The 21,116-nt window shown below is 52.3% G+C and overlaps 1 protein-coding gene across 4 annotated transcripts in view; it reads right to left on the bottom strand.

The window, feature by feature from the left end:
• The window catches only part of TNIP1 (TNFAIP3 interacting protein 1), a 45,150-nt gene extending 24,369 nt beyond the window's left edge, over positions 1-20,781 (bottom strand). For 2 of the 4 annotated variants that reach the window (XM_057730769.1, XM_057730779.1), the window contains exons 1-5: positions 20,609-20,748; positions 5,531-5,702; positions 4,175-4,309; positions 2,764-2,849; positions 1,204-1,284 (exon numbers count right to left, since the gene is read on the bottom strand). In XM_057730769.1, the coding sequence (XP_057586752.1) occupies positions 1,204-1,284; positions 2,764-2,849; positions 4,175-4,309; positions 5,531-5,666 (438 nt within the window). In that variant the 5' untranslated portion in view covers positions 5,667-5,702; positions 20,609-20,748. Of the gene's footprint in view, positions 1-1,203; positions 1,285-2,763; positions 2,850-4,174; positions 4,310-5,530; positions 5,703-20,608 lie in introns of all 4 variants that reach the window. The other 2 variants (XM_057730799.1, XM_057730789.1) reach the window with 2 other exon arrangements.
• Positions 20,782-21,116: the final 335 nt, after the last annotated feature.

The following is a 21,116-nucleotide window of genomic DNA, read 5'->3' as shown; positions in this document are numbered from 1 at the left end:
CTTTCAGAGCCGGGGCGGGGGGTGGCGGGTCTTGCCTCCTCAGCCAGCTTCTCAGAACCCTCAGGAACAGAACAGGACAAGGGGACGGAAGTTCCCAGGGGACAGAACACAGAACCTTTCGGACACGCAGAGCAGCCCCTCATCACTGAAGGCATGCTAATGTAAGCTGCATGACAACTTGATGGGGACCTTGCAGTGGGGACTGACAGACACAAGATGCAATCAGTGAACTAAAGAGCAACATTTTTTTTGCCTTAATTCAATATTTTTTAATTTAATCATATTTTACTTTTTTGAGGGGCTTTTAACTTAATATTTTAACATTTTAACCAATTATTTGTAGCTTAAAAAGTCAAATTATTCTACAAGGTCTGTAATGGAAACCAGCAGATTCCTGCCTTACTCCCCTCTACTCCCCAGTTCCCATTTCCCAAAGCCATTCACTTCACATGTAAAGAGCAACATATGTGCCCCAAATCCTCGGTAGAGGGAGGCAGTGGAGACCAAGGTGTCCGTAAAGGGTGAGACCACTTACTGCCTGTATAACAATCAAAAAAATCTCAAAGTGCGGAAGGAGGGAGGAGGAGGACAGGGCAGGACTTGAAGACTTTTGAAGAATGTTCCATACCTTTCTCAGTGATTCTCCAATAAGTCTGTTATTTTAAGAGAGCAGGATGACATCGTTGGAATAAAGGCAGCAAGTAGGGTAAGGTAAAGAATGAGGATGCCAGGTGGACACCCCAGAGCTGGAGGACTGTGTGTGTGTGTGTGTAAGTGCAAGGTTTAACCTCCTACCTGCACCTGGGGGGAACCAAGAGCCTTCTCCAAAGGGCCAATCACCTGCCTTAAGCTGCTCTGGGTTTCTCGGACCCTTTCTACTCCACCCAGGCTACGAGCCCACAGGGCCCAAGCCTGAGTCATAGTGGGCAGAGGAGCCCGGCACTTGGCAGAGGCCTGCAGGGCTGGCAACGTGCCCGGGCTTTCACAATGGTCGGATGCTCGTGTGGCCCACGGGGAAGTTACCAGCCACGGATTTGCATATGTGAGCGAGAAGCACCCCCCAGCGCTGGCCCCTCGAGAGTATCCCAAGTGACTCCGGGGTGCCCAGAGGATGTGAGCAGGTCCTATGCCTCTCACCCAGGGCCAGGTGACTGAAACAGAGAGGAGACGGGGGACGTGCCCAGGGACCCGCCATCCACTCACCATCGTATTTCTGGTGTGGCCACAACTCTCTGGTGAAGAGTGCCCCTCGGCAGGGACCACTTCGAATTCAGAGGAGGTGCTCTGTGCAGAAAGAGGGAATCAGGGGCTGCCTGAGAGAAAAACACCTCACCCCTCCTCTGGGGCCCCACGGCTGAGAGTATGGAGGGGACAGAGAATGGAAGGAGGAAATCCTTTCTCACGTCCCAGTCCTCTGGGCAGCCTCTCTGTGTGAGGGGAGCTGGCCCAGGATAGGCTCACGGACCATGAAATAGGGATGAATCTCAGTGAGTCTGCCTGCAACCCACTGTGTGACTCGAGGTCACGCCCTTCTGTGGCCACCTTCCTCATCTGTAAGACAGGGACACTGGACTAGCTGACTTTAAACTGCTAGCACTTTAGGATCGTATCGTTTTTAATGGCCTTGTACTTTTAAAATGTTTTCATGAACTCCATTTTTTTCTCAAAGCAATCCAAGGAGTGGTCAGAAGGTTACAGCCCCACTGGGCAGGTGACAAAACTGAGGGCATATCATTGATAAATGCAAAAGCAGGACTGCACTCCAAGAACCACAAATCCAGCATTCCCGCTATGGCACCAGAGTCATCTCCCAGGCCCGGGTGTCTCCGACTGGTCACCCAGAGAACGCAAACACCAGCTCGTGTGGCCACTGCCACAGCAGTCCTGTGCCAACCTCACCAACCTCGTCCCAGAGATCCCAGAGGAGCGGACGGATCCGGGCTAAGTCCCAAAGAGGCCTCGACAAATCCGGAAAGACTTTTCAGAACACACCCGAATCCAGGGTGGCCAAGGACTTCAGACTTGCCCACATCTCCCAGCCACCCCAAGTAGAAGGTACTGGTTGTGCAGCCAACAGATGGGCCGATGGTCCCTCCGGACCAGCAACTGGCTCTGGGATTGCTGTTAACCCTGGTTGAACAAAAGCTAATTCAGCCTTCCCTCATCCCAGGAGAGGGCAGGGATGGGAGTATCTCTGTGCTCAGCTTCTACTGAGCCCCCTGGCCACCAAGAGCCCCGCTCTGGATCTTGGCACCACCATAGAAAGCTTGCCTTTCACCTCTACAATGCCTCAGCTGTCTGCATGACCTCACAAAATGTCCTTCTCTCTCTGGATCTGATCTGTGGGACGGAGCCTCTAAATGATACAACCACCTGGGACCCTTCCAGTCCTAGGATACCAGGCAAAACTTCTCAAGGCAAATCTGCACAAGACAGTTTCTGACCCCTGGTTGAGAAGGTGGGTTCCCTGTCCCATCCACCTACTTTCCGAGCACTGTGCAGCTGATACATGCTTCACATTATGCAACCTAGCAAATGGGAGGAACTCCTTGTGCATATCGGGGTCTTCCTGGTAAGATTTAACTGTGACCTTCATTTGAAAATGGGGAAACTGAGGCCCCAGAGATATTGAGATCAACTTGCCAATACCATCCAGCAAGTCAGAACCCAGGTTGCCTTGACCCCAGACCCCTCTCTTGCTGTTCTGCCAATGGGACCTTGAAATCCAGGCAACTTTCAACCATGACTCCAAATGCAACTTACACTGGCTGGAGGTTTGGGGACTGGCTCTGGCTTGTCGCTGGGGTGTGCAGGGTCAGCAGGGGTTGCTGGGACATCTGCATCCTTTCCTGGAGAATTGAGAAAACATGGGTGAGAAGCAGGGAAAGGGAAAAAGCCCAGATGCCGCCCCCTTAAGGACGGCCTTGGCCAGGAGAGTTCTCAGAGTTCCCTACACAAGTCTGGGAAAATGGGAGGTGGTCTGGAATGATGGGGCAAAACCTGGGCAGAGAGACCATCTTCCCTGGACTTGCTGGGAAAATCCCAAGGTGGCCACTGCTCCTTGCTACCCTGCACCTGCCTGCATGACAAGAATGACAGCTTATAATTAACAAAGTATTCTTATGTTTATTATCTCAGCCAATTCTCAAGGCAGCTCTGTATTTCCATTTTAAAGATAAGCAAACTGAGGCACAGAAAGGTCACCAACTGGCCCATGGTCAGCAGCCAGCAACTGCAGAACCAGGACTCAAACCTAGCTCTCCCTCCCCAAATTCCTGGGGCTCTTGCCACAGGGAGCCCCTTGAGGGGAGCTGCACGGCTCCCTCTGGGGGTGGGCCCGGCACCCATCAGGACTCAGAAAACACGACTGAATGGACAAGTGGAAGCTGGACACGCCCACTGCCTACAGCACAGTGGACTCTGCGAGGAGCACTTTCCTCCATGCGTCCATTCAGCAAATGCAGCCAGCAGCCAAATGGATGGCTGGCACACTGACCTGGGCTGCGACTGTAAGGTGGGGCTGCGGCGGGAGGCATCAGAGCCCCGTGTGGGGGACGCTTGTCCTCCCTAGTCCCAGACCCGGCCCTGGACTTGGAGGCATGCCGGAGGAACACACAGTGATCACACACAGGCTTTAACCCTAAGTCACAGTCAACGCTTTCCTTTAACAGGTAGCTTATGGACCTGACACCTGAAAGACACTGCAGCAGGCTGACAGGCAAGTCCAGGGCAGCGTCCCCACCTGTAAAATGCAAGGAGGGAGGTCAGACCACAGAGCTCCTGACTCAGATGCCAGCTCTGGTGACCTGAAGTGGCTGCCTGGGGTGCACTGCCTGGCACATAGTAGCTGCTCATTAAATACTTGCTGAGTAAGTTATGCTGATAAAGAGCCTGAGCCCTGGGTGCAGCGGGTTGCTGTGATCCAGTTCCAATGTCTGCCAGGGCCTCAGGACTGCTGAGTCACCAGCCATTTCTGGACAAGATTATTTTAAGTCCTTTCCAAATGTGACCTTCTGGGGGATGCGATAGCCAGAACACGACTGGGAAGATGGCCTGCGGCCGGAGGATGAATGAAGGAGAGGGGGATTTCTGACTGAGAAGGGAGTCCACGGTTAAGGGGTTAGTGAGTGAGGAGTGTGGGCAAGGCAGAGGGCCGTCTAGGCTCCCCTCGTACCTGTGAGCTCAGCCAGGTGGTCGAAGGAGGCCAAAGAGGGAGACGGCGGTGGGAGCAGCTCACTGTCCTTGACCAGCTCCTCTGCCTTCTGCCGCAGCCTGGACGCTTCCATCTGGGACTCTTCCAAAAGCTCCCCTGGGGAGACAACAGGGGGAGGAGGAACAAAAGGAATTATTCAGTGCAGTGTGCTGGTTTTCCCGGCCTGAGCCCCTAAGCCTGGTTCTGCCTGGGTTCTGGTATTCCAGGTCCTGGGCTTCACTCTCTGCACCACCTTGTGGGCTGAGTGGGACACACGTCATTCTAGCCCACAGTCAGAAACAGGTCTGATAAGGAAGAGGCCTTGCAACCAGGGGAAAAGGAGCAGAGGGGAATCTACAACAAACTCCTGGCCCCTGGCACCCTCTTCCTGCCCCACTTATGCCGCACCTGGCTGGGGACTCCACAGAGCCAGGGGCTCTTTTAGGCCCACCATTATGGTTCCAAGGGGCTACCCACAGCCCACAGCCCGTAGTCAGGGACTGCCTGAAGGGAGGAGACCCTCCATAACATCAGCCACCCATCTGGGCCTCGTTTTCCTTCTTCTGTAAGTGGAAACAGGGAAACTCCATCCCTCCTTCCCCAATCGGTCATTCCCAGGAGAGCTCTGCCAAGCAAGGAGAAAGCATTCAGAAAATCGGGAGCTGTGCTCACCCCCAAAGCCTAATCCTGGAGAAGGTGGCAGCAAGGCTAAGGAAGAGTTTTAGGAGTTTAGAGGAAAGAGAGTCCCCTCTGGATGGGGAAATCAATGAACACCTCACATGGAGGAAAAGATGGCATCTGAGCTAGGTGCTGACGGATGGGAACCAGTTGGTCACGTGGAGGTAAGAGGGCTTGCTCTGGGCAGTGGCGACAGCTTGAGCAAAAGCCAGGAACAGAGAAACCAAGGGGCCTCCTCCCACCTTGCTTTAAGCCAAGCTCGGCTCCCTGCTCTAACACTTGGGGACTGTAGCCTGGTTGCCCTGGTGATACCAGCTCTCCCCATTCCTGGTGCTTCTGGAAGATGGGCCATTCTGTTTGCATGTCTGCAAACTGGGCCTGCCAGCTCCCTCTCCACCGCCCCATGCCTCCTTCTCAGTCCCTCAAGGTATCCTGAGTCTTGTCATCACGGCTAGGGTGTGCTAGGTCATCATGGGGTGCTAGGGACTCAGGGCTGGGAATACTGCCACCATGCTATAGAAGTGCACAAAGACACAGCTGTGGGGCAGGAGCTGAGGCTGGGCCAGGAGGGAGAGGGATGCCTTGGGCAGAAGCATATGCCAGCTGGCTCTACAGGCTGCAGGGAGGAGGCTTGCAGGGAGAGTGCAAGGTTTGCTTTACCTAACATCTTTATCCCTTGCATTTTTTCCTTCAGTCTGGAATTCTCCTCCACTAGGCGCTCAAAAGCTGCGGACACCTCACCCAGAGGTACGCCGCCCCCAGGGTCGTAGATCCGGTATGGTCCTCTCCCTTCCATGATGGTGGCTCAGCCCCTGCCGTGGTGCCCGCCTGGCTGTAAGGACAACAGCAGTATGTCAGCGGGCTGGCCAAGCCACTGAGGCGTCCTACTCAATCAATGCCCCAGAAGGCAGTCCCCATAACCCAGAAGAGAACACAGCACTTCACACTGGTCTGACCAAAGTACAGCACAGCAGGACAGTCACCTCCTTTGATCTGGAAACTTTGCCTCTATTAATGCGACCTAAGAATGGCGTCCGTTTCATTTAGCAGTCTCACTGCACCACCGGTTCATTTGGGACAGCAGTCAACTGTGAGGTGTAATGTGGAGTACAAGAAAGAGCACTGGCCTTGGAGTCAAAACACTTGAGCTCATGTCCTGCTGACGGGGTCCAGAAGAAGAGGACCCTGTATCACTGCATCCCCAGCGCCCAGCATGGTGCTAGCTATGATGGGAATGCCCAATAAACACTTACTGAATGAATAAACAGTCTAGCTATTAACTCACTGTGGGATTGTGGGCAGCCCCTTCTCCTCTCTGAGGAGGGGAAATGAAAGTCTTACACTAAATCAATGATCTTTAAAATGAAATGCTTGTGCCCAAAGGGATAAGCAAGTCAATCCAATCCAGAGCTCCATTTATATGCACACTGTCTTTTTTAAAAGAAAGAACAAGAAGAAAAACCCCTGACTAATATTTAATATATGAATTGACACTGTCCACCTCCTCCTTCCAGTTCTAATGAACAGATGGATTTTCCATCAAAGCACCATCTACTTGTGCAGCAAGTGCTCTGCTTTACTCTGTCCAATTTCACCAGCTTTATTTCATTTGAAACCACTCTGCAAAATGATTTCAGAATCCAAGTTCTGTGACTTAGTAGAGGAACTTCTTCCTTGCATTCATTCATTCATTATTTATTGAGCATCTAGTTTGTGCTGGGTGCTAGTCTAGGTGCTAGGTAATTATCAGCAAACAAAATAGACAAAAATCCCTCTTGGAGCTTATATTCTAGTGGTGGAGGTAGATAAATAGATACATAGTGAGAGAGATGAACACAGTATTGGGGTGATGAAAACATCTATGGACAAAAGTTAAGCAGGAAGTTTGAGGCAGGGACTTAAATTTTAAATGGAGTTGTCAGGAAAGGCCTCACAGAGAAGGAGTTATTTTTAGCAAAGACCTGAAGAAGGTAAGGGCACTAGCCATGCAGATATAGATATCTGGGGGAATAATATTTCAGGCAGAGAGAACAGTAAGTGCAAAGGCCCTGAGGATGAAAAACTCCAGCCTTACAAAGAGCTACCAACCACGAAAGAGCTCCAAAGGCCTCCACTGGTGACTTCAGAAGGACCTGGGGACCTGAAACCTCCCTCCCAAGATCACCACCCCCAGGGCCAAAACGACTTCAGTCATGAGTCCTCAAAGGCCCTTTGAGCACCCGCAAGTGCTCGCTGCAAGAAAAGAGTGAAAAAGGACGAATAATAACAGCTACCATTCATTAACCTACTTGCCAGGCATGGCATTAAACCCTTCAGATGCATTATGTCAGTTAAACTGCACAAGAACCCTCAAATACATGGTAAATTAGCCTCGCTTTCTAATGGAGGCTTGGTGAGGTTAAGTAACTCAGCCGGGATCACACAGCCAGCAACGGAGGGCCAAGATGAAAATCCAGCTCCACCTAAGAAACCTGAGCTAATCGCCTGCTATCCTCACACAGCTCCCCCCCCCCACAACAAGACTCAGGCCAGAGGGGCAAAATGCAAGTTCAAGCCTGTTTGTAGGGTAACATGGGGCTATCTGCTGGGTACCTCTGGACTATTTCCCCTGCCTTGTAGCACAAGAGATAACAGGGATTCTGCCCAGAGGGTCCACCTTACCATGGGATGCCACGAGCCAGAAAGAAAAACAAAGTTCTGGTGAGTGGATCCCTCCCCCAAAGACTGACTAAGAAGAAAAACACACACTTGAGAGGTACCCGTGCCCTGCTTGAGCCCCACGGAGGCAACGGACAGCTGCCTACACACCCAACACCAAAGGTTACCAGTCAGCTTAGGGGGTACTTATTTTTAACTTGGAAGGTGAATGTCACACAGCAGAGCAATAAAGCTTTGAAGTGTTCACTGAATTAAAAGACAGGATAGGTAAGGCTCTTGGCACAATGACTAGCATATAGCAAGGAGCTCACAATGGTGGTAGATGTTGAGGAGGGGGGTCCTTCCTCTATACACCGCTTTCTCCTGTGTGCCTCTCCAGCAAGACCATACGCCCAGTATGGAATATATATGACTGGGGTAAGCCTCTGTGCATCTGACTGAGAACCTCCTGGAGGCAGCACAGGCCTGGCACTTGGAAGGTGAGCCGTGATCAAGAGCTGAATGGAGTTCACAAACGGGAACACTGAGAGCTGGAGGGGCCGTGGCCACCTTTGGTGACACATGACAGCAGGTGTCTGGGTTCCTGCTCACCACCACACGCACCCTACATGGAACTCACGGTTGACATTACATGATGATTTGGGAAGGTCTTTACTCCACATCTGGTTTGCCCAATACATTTGACGCTCCATGAGAGCGGGGACTGAGTTCACCTGGTCTACTGGGCTGTCTTCAGAGTGGTCCAGAATAGAGCCCCAACAAACCTCTAATCAGAGCAGAGAGATGGAAAGGGCCAGAGGAGCCCTTGCCCTACACCTGCCTCCTGAGAGGCCATGTGCAAACGTCCCGAGAGCCTGCCTGTGATCCACTACCAGAGGCGCCTGGACAGCCACAGACTTCTAGAATCGAGGCTGGCACAGCCACGCTTTCTCAGAGATGCCCAGATATAAGGCCAAGTGACCCAGCGGGATGCAGGATACAGGAACTGAAACCCTATCTCCACATCCTCCAAACCATGCACGCTCTCCCTCAGCACAGGGGAGCCAACAGGGAAGCGGGCTCAGGGGAAGCAGCAGAGGGGCTGGAGGGCTATTCTCCCGACTCCAGCCGGGGCCGCCTGGGGGCAGGGGGAGAGAACAGGCTACGGGCAGAGGGAGCCCAGACCAAACAGTCTACTGTGAGATGAGAGGAGCTGCCCAGGGGAGGGCCTGGACTTCTGGAGGAAAGAAACACAGCGGAATGGGGAGTTTCCCACCTCCTGCTGACCTCATGGTCAGCGGCAGTTCCAGGATATCTGCCGGGCAGATGGGAACCCTCCTCCTGGTCTGTGTGGTTTTCAGACCTTTCATGGAGAGGGGACTCATTCCCAGGATGACGGAGCTGGACAGGAATCTCCAAGGGCAACAAGGCCAAGCCCCGAGGTTCTTGGAACAAGGGGCTGCATCACTGTCCAGCCTCCTGGCTGACGACACATTTCCCCTCCGTCACAGACCACAGGAGTGGGTGTGGATGGGGGAGAGGAGGCGCTGACACCCACCTCATGCCTCACATGGGGCAGTACTGGAGCTCAGCGCCCAGGCATCCTGGGGCACGAGCTCATCTGACCCTCCCACGTGGTGTGACGGCAGCGTTCAGGCCCCAGAGCAGGAATACCAAGGTCACACAAAACGTCAGCACGGAGCTGGAAGATCCCTGCTCTCTCTCCAGTCTGCCACTGCCCCCACCCTCCATTTCTGCTCTGTGCTGCGATTCCACGGCAAAGCAGAGGCCCCATCCACGGTCTTGCCAAGTCTGGCCTGGACTCCACAACTACCTGGGCCTGGTTCCAGCAGCTACAGATGAGGTGCCCCACCAGCAGTGGACACCAACCTGCCTTCCAAAAACAGAAACAGTTGGTGGTGAAGACGCAGCCAGCTCAGACCTTCTTCCAAAACGAGATCTTGGCTCAGGGCAGGGAAAGGCCTGGGGGTGCCCACTGGAACCAGAAAGGCCTGGTTTGGGGGCAGAAAAGGGCCCAGACAGATAGCAGGCCAGGCAGTGACCACAGAGTGTAAAGATGGAGGTGAGGCTGTTGAAACTGAAGGAGCCACCAGCCCGAAAGAGCAGGAGGGGGAGGTGGCATGACAGGAGGACAGGCGAGGAGCTAAGGGGATAGGCGGTGGGAACGTGGGCCCAAATCACAACCTCCACCCAAGAAGGTTGAAAAAGTCTAGACTCAGAATTAAATTTACCTTCCAGCTTCTGCACTGAAATGTTTCAGCCCATCAGAGGCTGCCTTGTGATTAGTGATGTGCTAGTGCCAGGAGTAGGGGCTCCTGGGCCCCCCAAATGAGATGAATTTGCAAAGCCAGTGACATTTGCAAAATACCTAGAGTTTCCCAAGCATTGTTTTTCCATCAGATTGTCACAACAGCCTTGGGAAGAGGGTACGACTGATGTCTGTTGGACAGATGAGGAAACTGAGGACCACTTGGGAACTTAGCCTGATCTAATGCCTCTGGGCACTGGCTGCATCCTGAGGCCAGCTAGACCCTGCAACTCTGGGGGAAGTGAAGTTCTCCCTGGCCCAGAGGAAAAAGCCTGAGTAGATCTCTGGTACCAGGAGCCGGGAGGTCACAGTGGCCAGCAGCCACCTCCCCAAGCAAAGGCAGGGGCTGGCAGGGATGCTGGTGGGTGGGGTGACAGTGTGGTGGAGGGAAGCGGTCTCCAGGAAAAGGCACAGGACAGGAAGTCAGAGGTCCTGATGTCTACTCTGTTGCCTGCTCTGATGGCTATGGGCAAGCTGCCCACTCTTTGCACCTCAGTTCCCTGGTAGGCGCAAGGAGGAGCCTGGACTACACAGAACCCGGGTGATGTCTTAAAACTGGCCTAAGGATGCATGGAGACCCAAGCCTTGGCTTGGGTGCCGGCCACAGGCAAGGAAAGAGAGGGGATCCAGCACACTGGCGATAATACAGCCTTGGAGTCAACTGGAAGAAAGGGTCCCGATAGGGTGGGATCTAGGGGTAAACAGGTGAGGTATGCAGGGTGCAACCCGGAAGGGGACGCCCAAGTGCATGCAAGCAACCCTCGGCGGGAGCCCTCCCCACACGCTGCACCTGGGGCCTCACCCGCGCCTGCCTCCCCCCGTCTAGCTCTGCCCACCCCTGCAGGCTGTGTGATACGGGAGCAGCCCCTCCCCTTCTCTGAGCCCCAGCTGCCTCACCCGCAAAACAGGACTAATAATAGAATCCATGGCAGGTCGGATTCAGGAAGTTAAATGAAAAATATATATGTACAACTGGAAGGGAGTTCTCACTTTCTACTTTCCGATTGTTTGGTTTATTTAACAAAGAAATGTATTCATTTTGTAATAAAATTTCCTAAACAATAATAATAATAGTACCTCACTAAGTACCTGGCACTAAGTAGGTTCTTACTAAAAGACTGAGGCAGCCCCACAACTGTGCCCAGCTGATTGGCTGTGGCATCCACTTAATTTCTGTGAACTGCAAATAACCGTTAAGCAGGGACACTGGGACAACACCCTAGCTGGTGAAGCTGAAGCCACAAGAAGCCCAGGGACCAAGGCCATGCTCACGAAAGATGAGGCACCATCTGAGCCTCATTTTCGTCAATTGTAAATGGGAATATCCTGCAAGTCTCCTAAGGGCTAACGGGAAGTGAGGCATCATGAAAGCACCTCTCAAACTAGAGCAAAAATCTGTCTACATCTGCACTTCATGATGACCTCCAGTCCTCCCCACCCATTTCACAATCAGAGAAATTGTGGCTCCAGGTCCATCCATCAAAGAGCAGGTTGTGCCTCTTGATGACTGTCAGCAGAGACACAGCACCTACTTTAGATGGTGGGTACCCAGGGAGCCCGCCTTGGCATCCTCACCAGTAAGGAGCCAAGGACTTAATCAGCCTTTCCAACCAACTAAGTAATAAAGAGGCTGCAGCCAGGGGGTACAATATAAGGAACAGGTGGGGCTCCGGAATCTTGGGATCTAGTCAAGGTACACCAAGGCAAATATCTTCCATCACCTGGCCTCCGCTTTCTAAAAGGAGGGCGTGGCAACAATAGCGATAATACAACATAAGGGGGCAGACTGGACAATCTTTAAGACCCCTTCTAGTTCTAACATTCCAGAACGTGCAATTCATTGTCATCCCTTTCTAAAACCATCTGACCTTGAAAAGGCTACTCTCCCCAGCTTCAATTCCTCCCAGCACCCAAGTGGATTTCCCTGTCTCATCCATCCTCCTGCAGGGCTATCAAAGGGTGTTGTGGCCTCCCCAAGAGCAGTCAGAAACTCCCGGATGATGTCTGCAGCCTTTCCCCAGGTCCTGCTCTCCTCCCTGGCCTGCACCCAGCCTCCAACTCAGCCTGAGGGCTGTGTCCCTCAAACACAAGTGTCCTTCTTCCCCTCCTCCCCTCCGCTGACTCACCCACAGAGGGAGCCCCACTGCCCTACTTAGTCTCCAAGACCCAGGCTCTACACTATCAGCCTAGGGACAGGGGGGAGGACCAGGGCCATCAGTTGGCTAGAAACATTGCAAAAGACAACCAAGGAGCATCTAACTAAAGCTGGGAGATGGCCTGACAGCTGTGTGTTAACACATGCCAGGCACTAGGCTGCAGTGTCATTACCAACTTTATTACCTCATTTTCTTCTCACCACACAGATAAGAATTCTTATCCCTCTTTTCCAGCAAGGAAACCAATTCTCTCGGCTAGATGACATAATCTCTATTTTTCAGATGAGGAAGCAGACTCAGAGAGGTTAAGTCACTTGCCTAAGGACACACAGCTGGTTAGCTGCAGAACAAAGAATCCAGCCTTGATCTATCAGACTCCAACATCGGTGCCCTTTCTACTGGCCTGCACGACTGAGGGGCACAGGGCTCTGTGCCTCAGGGACCAGTTCTGTTGTCCTACTATCTGGAACATGCCCCAGGTTCCCAGTCCCTACCTCTGTGTGTCACTAACTTTGCAGGAGATCAGGTACCAGTCAGCCCTTGACTGCCAGCAGTCACCAGGGCTTAGACTCTCAGGATGAAAGGAAGCTCAGAGGAAATTCGGTCCTGTGCTTATCCAGTCCCCTGGGGAGCCAGGGGACTCCGGTTGACCATCTTTAGTGACGCAGACCAACTTCCTCTGCAAGGAGCCTCCCCCTGGCAGCCAACATCAGCTGTAGTTAGGCTACTCCCGGTTCTGCTTCCACTGACCCTCGCTCTGCCGCCTGGGGTCTCCCAGAACAAGCAACAAGATGACCCTCTTCTCCATCTCAGCCCAGAGGAGATATAGAACCTGCAGCGTTCTCTCAAAGCAGATTAGCCCTTGTTCCCTGCACGGTTCTTTGTAGGGACTGGCTTCCAGACCCCTCCCCATCCAACCCCCTCAACCCTCCACCCCCACCCTATCGGTAGCTGGCCTTGAAACTGGACACAACACTCCAGCTGGGTTTGCCTGACCAAACAGAGGAACTTTCACCTCCACCCTTTTAGGTATTAGGTTTCTACTGATGTAGCCTTGTGGACCTTTGCTTTTCTTATAGCTAGGTCACCCATAGTAAAGAATGTCCTTTCTCAATGATGTCAACAATGAGGTTTGTATGCCTGATTTTGGCTAAGAAGAAAGTTCTCTTGTAGAAAAGTATGCTTGAGGAGATTTCAATTACCTAAAGGGCCAGAGGTAACTGATTTGCCAATCGCCTATTTAAGAAGCTAGGAATCTCGGTATCACTATACACAGAGGCTGGACAAAGATGTGCACTGCCACACACTTTGTAATAGCAAAAATATCCTGAATGCTCATCCAGAGGGGACTAGTTTAATAAACTATGGTGCATTCATTCAATGGAATACTATGCAGCCATCAAAAAGAATGGGGCAGACAGTTTTGCAATGACAGAAAGGTGCCCATAAAATATTGTTAAGGAAAAAAGCAAAGTATAGATTTATATGTGTAATAGGATACTATTTATTAAAAACCACACAACTACGTGTGTATTTATGTGTATATATGTATGTGTGTGTGTGTGTATATATATATATATATATATATATACACACATATATGTATAAAATCTTAAGTGTGCATAGAAAAAGGTCTGGAAAGACACATACCAAACTGCTGTGAGTAGACAGCTCTAGAGAAGGAGTTGGGCTAGGGGACTGGAATCAAAAGAAACTAACCTACAATTTTTTAACTCTTTACAAGGGGGAATCTAGTCCTGTTCTATTTTGAAAATTAATTTTAAAATATGGGCAGGAGAGAAGGAGAAAAAACCACAACTTTCATTTTTTACTTTATACTTTAAGTATTGGTTGAGTTTGGGGAGTTTTTCTCTAATGAGTACATGTTATTTTGTAACACTTTTAAAGGGAGAGTTTAATTTTTTTGTTGTTTGTTTTTAATTTAAGTGGCTTGACAAGGTCAGAACAATAGGGAAGGGCTATTGTTCTGGCACCAAATGAGGCTGGAGGGCTGTGGGCAGGGATGAGAGCCTCCTTATCATGAACCTGCTTCATGTGGACAGACAGGCTATAGGGTCTGGATTGTAAACAAGGAGGGAGAGTCCAGGGACAAGTTTTCTAGTCAGGGAATTTGGTAGACAGAGAGTTGGCAGGAGTCTGGCGTAAAGGCGAGTTTCAACCTGGAAACTGCCAGAAACGATCTGGCTTCAGGAAGGTCAGGGCTGGGCTTGTGGTGACAAAGGCAGGAAGAAAAGCACCAGACTTTGGTGCTGGGAACAGGGCGAAGCTTCCCGCCCACTATCCGTGGGCCCTCACACGGGGCCTTACACCTGACTGGCTGGAGACGAAGCAGCGTCAAGACAGGCGCAGAGCTGGGCTCGGTGGGGCACAGTTCCCAAGGGACAAAGCAGAACACCCCCCCCCCCCAATCTTCAGTCCTCAGCCTATACTCCCCACTGCCAACAGCTCCCTAAGAAGGGCTGAGAAGGCAGCCCAAGCAACCCCAGCCCACTTTCCTTCACCTCCTCATGGCTCCTGGGATCCACAGGTGCACGTATTCCGTGCCTAGAAGCCCGACTTCCCTCCCAGCAGCTGGGACTCTCTCAACCTAGGAGGAGCACCTCCGTTATCAGCCGCAGGGACAAAGGGCACTAGCCCCAACCTTGGGACAAAAGGGAAGGGTCACTCGACTGTCCTCCTGTCTGTCTGTCCCCAAAATGCCCAAAGCTGATTTATCCAACAAATGCTTTCTCTAACCCTGTAACTCCCTCCTCCAAGGGGAAGATGACAACTTGTGAGAATTCCCCTCGTACCAAATATGGTGAAAAGAGGGTTTACCGGGTTCAACTCCTGGTTCTGCTCCCTGGCCAAGTGACCCTGAGCAGACCTCACTTTCCTGGTTTCTTCTCCCTATGGAAATGCTGTGAGGACCACCTAGGAACTAGAGAACCCTCTGTAGACCTTAAAGTACTATCCCAACAAAACCATAATGGCTAGGAAGAGAACAGCTTCAGGGGGCAAGGCTACCCCGACAAAAGCCAGAGATGTCGTATTTTAACCGCAAAGGCTGGAACCAACCTAATGAAGAAGCAAATGAGCAAAGACACTGTCTGTGAGTCTCACAAACATAATATTAAGCAGAACTAGCAAACTGCAGAAGAACACAGACAGTATGACAGCATTTAAATAACATCTGAGCAACTAAGAAGCCCGCATGCCGCAGCTAAGAGTCTGCATGCCCGGACTTCCCTGGCGGCGCAGTGGTTAAGAATCTGCCTGCCAATGCAGGGGACACGGGTTCCATCCCTATCCTGCATGCCGCGGAGCAACTACTGAGCACACGCACCACAACTACTGAAGCCCGTGCGCCGAGAGCCTGTGCTCCACAACAAGAGAAGCCACCCCAATGAGAAGCCCGTGCACTGCAACAAAGAGTAGCCCCTGCTCTCCAAAATGAGAGAAAGCCTGCACACAGCAACGAAGACTCAATACAGCCAAAAAAATAAGGTAATAAAATAAAATAAGCATCAAAACTTAAAAAAAAGTCTGCGTGTCACAACTAAAAAAGATTCTGCATGCTGCAACTAAGTCCCAGTACAGCCTAAATAAATATTTTTTAAAATATATTATTAAAAAAACAAATAAAAAATAAATAACATTTTAAAACATACAAAACAATACTATATATTGTTTAGGGATGTATATATTTATAATAAAACTATAGAGAAATACAAGAGAATAAACTCTAAATTCAGAACACTTGTTACTTCTCGAGGGAGACAATGCGGAGACCTTTCAGGTGAAGAGCAAGCATGTTATTTCCTAAGCTGGATGGGTGGATGCCCAAGTGTTTGCCCTCTGTGTTACCCTCTGTGTCTGAAAGAGTCCTTCCTATTTTCTAAAAGTCACTGCTGCCATCCTCAGACGCCTGTTCCTCTTCCCAGAGACTGGAATGGGGTGGAGGGGAGCACCTCCGAGGCAGAAGTGGGAGTGTGGCAGGACCAGGGTTCCCCAGACCACTGAGACGAAGCTGGCCATGATGAAGGCGCGGGACCACGGGCCGCTGGCCGGCCGAGTGGCGTAAGCATTCTCCACTGTGGGTGGAGACCAAACCAACGGCCCCTGACTCATGGGACACCCCCCCACGCCCGCCCTAAAAATACCAGCTCTGGCCTCTGAGTATGACTCCTTGGTGATATGACTCCCACAGCACCCCCGGCCCTCCCACACACACACACACACACACACACACACACGTCTGCCAGGGCCACCTGGTTCGTCACCCCGCGGTGCTCAAGGACATGGGGAACAGCCTCGGGGTGAGGTCCTTGGGGAGAGAAGAGTTCAGCCCCGCTTGGGGACAGCCCTCAGACAAAGAGCCAGCCACTCCTCTGCCCAATCATCATTCCTATCTATCGGAAGAGTGACTGTCTCAGGCCAATCACGTGGGAAAACATCAAGAACCTCCTGCAAGCGGCCAGGCCAAGGCTGCCAAGGTCTGTCTCTGCGGGTTGGGGAGCTCTGCTCCCCACAGAACAAGGGGTGCTTCCCTGTGCCTTCCTTCCGGCAACTCTCCAGCGGGCTCCAGACACTCTCCAAAGGGGCACAGGAAAAGGAGGGGCAGGCAGGGGGGCCGCAGCAAGACGCCTGGAGGGTGGGCACAGAAAGGCCCGGCCCAGGGGGGAGAACTCGGCAACTGCTGGAGCCAGAGAGGGTGGCCCGGTCACTGGGCTACAGTTTTCTGGAAGAGAACGCCCTAAGACCCCAGCCGGTGCAATCCCTTCATTTTGCAGCTGGGACACCAAAGCCAGAAAAGGGAGAAGGACCTGCCCAAGGCGGCAGGGACGGTGGTTACACAGAGGAGAGGCAAACCTGGTCTTCGGGTGGCCAGCTGTGCGCTCTTTTTACCACATGCCCTACTGCCCTCCCTCTCCCGTCCCTCCTCCCTCCCTCCAAGTGGTCAGGTGAGCTGTGAGGGAAAAAAGAGGGGTGACAAAGGAGGTGAGCCCACAGTGGGGAGCCACCTGTAACAACACTGGAAGGGCTGCCTACAAGGCAGAGCGCTCCCTGCCGGCTGCCGTGGCGGTGAAGCAGAGGCTGGCTAATCACCTGCTGGAGAGCAGGGTGCTGTTAAGGAAATGCGGGCCAGATGTCCTCAGCAGCCCTCCCACACGTCTATTCCACCATTCCAAACAGGGATGGGAAGACGTCTGAGACAAAACAAAGGACGACCCATCCAGAGAGGACACAGCATGGTCCAGAGGTGGCAGAGGATCAAAGCAAGTTATCCCCAAGCGTGGAAAATCAAACCATCCTCATCATCTCCTACTGAAATCCCTTCAACATCCTCATGATCCGCATCATTCATAAGATTCTGAGATGTGCAGCAGCCAGTAGCGATGGATCACTTACTCCACGCCAGCCCTGTGCGGAGTGCTTGACACGCACTGTCTCATTAATTCGCACCACTCTAGAAGTAGCACTTACATCATAGAATCTTATACATGAGGAAGCAGACACAGCACCCACCCAGGTGTGCCATGCTCTCAATCAGGCACACGACACCACGGGTTCTCAAAGAGCAGCTGGACTGGCAGCATCAGCATCACTGCCACCAGCTGCATCAGCCTCTCTGGGAGGCGCAGCCCTGCAATCTGCTTAACAAGCCATTCAGGGGATTCTGATGAACGCTTGGGTTTGCCAGCGCTCTGATCACTTCCCAATGCTGCCGACGGGGGAAAAACTGACACTTCTCTGCCTGGTAGGTAAGACCTTAGGGTTTTTCCTAGCCTAGCTGGTCAGCTCCCCCCAACCCAGCAGAGCCTTACCCCAAATCCTCTTACCCTAAGTTGCAGAAGGCGCTCAGGCACCGCTCTGCACCTCATAATCTTGCTCGGGCCAGCCTTGAGGTCGCCTCCCTCCAGAAGCCCCCTGACCATCTGGCACCCCCAAGTTGCCCAACACCTCAGTCAGACTTCCTGCCGGGCACTTGCTGGCACACTATGCCTTCCAGCTAGTGCTCATTTCTGCCCGTTTCTGCCTGGTCCACAATGAGTTCCTGGAGGGCAGAGCCAGTACCTTCTTCACTGCTTTGCACAGCACCAGGCCAGAAGGCCATCAGGAAATGTTTGCTGACTATCAGAGGGAAAAAAAAGAAATGCCTTGGGAAGCAAGTTCTGGCTCTCACCCTGACTCTGCCACTACCTCTCTGGGACAAGTGCCTTCCCATGTCTAGGACTCAGTTTTCTCATTTGTGAAATGCACCATTATTCTAGTTTCTTCTGGTCTAGTCATCTGGGGAACAAACCCAGCAAAGCCTTACCTCAGACACTCTTATCTAGTAACAGGAATGTGAACACTACAGGGGTCCTTGCTCTCATCCTTCTATTCCAGGAAAAGAGAAAGACAACAAACAAGCCAACACTAAAAATTACTGTATGCCGGACACACACAGTGTCTATATACATATACTTTCTCATTTGCAAATAAGCAAGATCATTACAAGGCATGATGAATGTTTTAAAAAAATATAATAGTAATATGACAGAAAGTGAAAAAGGGGGTTACTTTGCATAGAAAGGTCAGGGAAGGCCCCTCTGAGGAGGTGACATTTGAGCTGAGACTTGACAGATAAGGAAGAACCAGCCATGAAAAGAGCTGGGGAAAAGTGTTTCAGGCAGAAGGAACAGTACCTACAAAGGCCTCAAGGCAAGACTTGTTTGGCATGTCGGAGAGGAAAAAAAGCAGGTTGCTGTGGTTAAATCACAGTGAGTGTAACAGTAAAACAGTACCCAGTAGTACCCAGAGAGGGAGGCAGACAGCCGACCTCCTACAATTCTGAGCTGCTCAAATCAGGTCGGTCGATCCAACCCAGGACATCCGGGGCCCAAGTCACAGGCAGCGCTGGGGGTTAGGGTATGAGTCAGACCCCACGGCTTCCTGGGGCCCCAAAGGCCCTGGTGTGGGAATAGGGGCAAGCAGCAACCCTCAGCAGGAGTGCCATGCCATGCCCACGGCCACCCGTGGGTGGGAGAAAACAGGGTCACATAAGCATGTAGAACACAGGACACTCATGGCTGCAGCCTCCAGAGGGACATGATATCAAGTGCTTCAGTGAAGGGCCAGGCCCCGATCACATGACTCTTCCAGGACACAGCCAGAATAGGGAAAAGGAAGCAGGGCCCAGAGTTCAAGGCTTACTAGTCTTGGGCAAGTCTCAACTTTCTGGGGGCTCAGTTTCCTCATCTGAAAATTGAGGCTACTAACAGTGACTCTCTCCTAGGGTTGCTGAAAGGATTAAATGAGACACTAAATGTAAAGCACTGTGCCTGGCACACAATAAGTGCTGATAAATGTAAGCTGTTATTATGACCATTATTGATTTTTCACTGCCTCAGTTCTCTCTGCTGTAAAACAGTGATATTAATAAATCATAGGATTGCTATGACTTTGTGCTAATAAATATTCCAGCCTCCTAATGCAATATTCACTGTCAGGAATGAAAAAAAAATTGAGAGTCCTCTTTCCGGATCTCTCATCAGGTGCTGAATTCCCCTCTATCATAGCGCATTGTTTGGAAACTGAGTAAGAGCTGATTAAATTCCACTCTGACAATACTGTGAAATAAAAATGATGCATTAGGAATCCACAGATTTCTCTGCACTGTCATTCTGCAAGGGGAGGGGATAAACGTCGCTGATTCTTCTGCATCATCCACAAAAGTCCCCCACTCCGACCAAAACACAAATTCTCACTCAGTAGCACAAAATTCCCACCCACAAAATTCCCATACGATTAATGAATGTATAATGCAAACACTTATACGTACACACAACTTCACACACTCTTACAAACAAACGTCCTACGGTGGAAAACTCACGCATATGTAGAAACTCCACACCCCAAATCGCTCCCCAAAACTCAACTACAGCTACCCTGCAAATGCATCCAAATGTTGTCTCCAACAGTGGGCAAAATACGTTCGACAGAAACAGTATAGCACAGAGCCTGGAGGCAGCCGCCAGAGTTCAAATCCTGACTCTGCAACTCTCTAACTGTGTGACCCCAATCTCCAAGTGCCTCGGTTTCCTAAACTGTAAAATGCGGACAGTAAAATGCGGATAATAATAATCATACTCATTTTGAGGATGGAAGTGACAATTCAAATGAGTTTAATACATGTAAAGAGTATAGATCAGCACTTGGAAAGCACCCAAGAAGAGTTATTTTCCTCTTCATTACGTGTGCACACGGCTTCCAACACTGGTCTCCCACACTGTAAACACACCCACGCCCGCACACACACCCTCCACGCCGCGGGTCTGCACGCCCAGCACCTCGCCCGCACGCTGCTCCCAGACGCGCTCGCCCACTCAGTGCGCACGCGCGCCCACCGCCCTCCGCGCGAGTCAGGGATTCCCCGCTCAGCCCGACCTGGCCGCCCGCGGAGGCACCCTGCGCGCGGGGTCGTCGGGCGCCGGAGCCCAGGAGCCGACGAGCCCAGGCCACCAGGCCGGGCGTGACCTACCCCCGCCACGCCCGGTCACGGCCGAGGCTCGGAGCGGCCCAGTCCCGGATTCCTTTCCCTTCCATCCCCGCTCCGCCCGGCCGGCTCACCTGATGGTGGGGGCCCTGGCAGACAGCGCCCCGCTCTCCGCGTCCAGCCCCGAGTCCAGGGACGGGGTGGAGGCCCGGGCCAGGCTCCGGCCCCGCCGCACGCCGCAGGATCCCGGGTTGGGGCAGGGGGACAGGGCCGGGGACTAGGAAGTGTCGGGGGCCGGGCCGCCCCACCCCCGGGAAAGTCCCCAGCGACTGACAGCCCGTTCGCCCAATCACGCCGCGCCGCCTGGGCGGGCCCGCAGCGGCAGGGGAGGGACGCCGCGAGGTAAACAGCAGCCGCAGGCGCGGGCCGGCCCCTAGGTAGCCTTGGCCTCCCTCGGCGACCTTCCCAGGTCCGGGCAGCCCCTCGCGGCCGTCCCTAGTGGGGAAACTCCGGGCGGCGGCATGAGGCTGGGGCCACCCTGAAAGCCGGAATTTCAGAGCAGAGAGGAGCCGCAGAGACCACCCACCCCTTCCTTGCGCCGGGGGCACAGGGGCCGGAGCGCGGGGAGGGGACTTGCCAAAG

This window comes from Hippopotamus amphibius, chromosome 1 (genome assembly GCF_030028045.1).
Source record: "Hippopotamus amphibius kiboko isolate mHipAmp2 chromosome 1, mHipAmp2.hap2, whole genome shotgun sequence".
Lineage (NCBI taxonomy): Eukaryota > Metazoa > Chordata > Mammalia > Artiodactyla > Hippopotamidae > Hippopotamus > Hippopotamus amphibius.
Note: the sequence above shows the minus strand (reverse complement) of the source record. Positions and strands in the feature narration are given on the sequence as shown.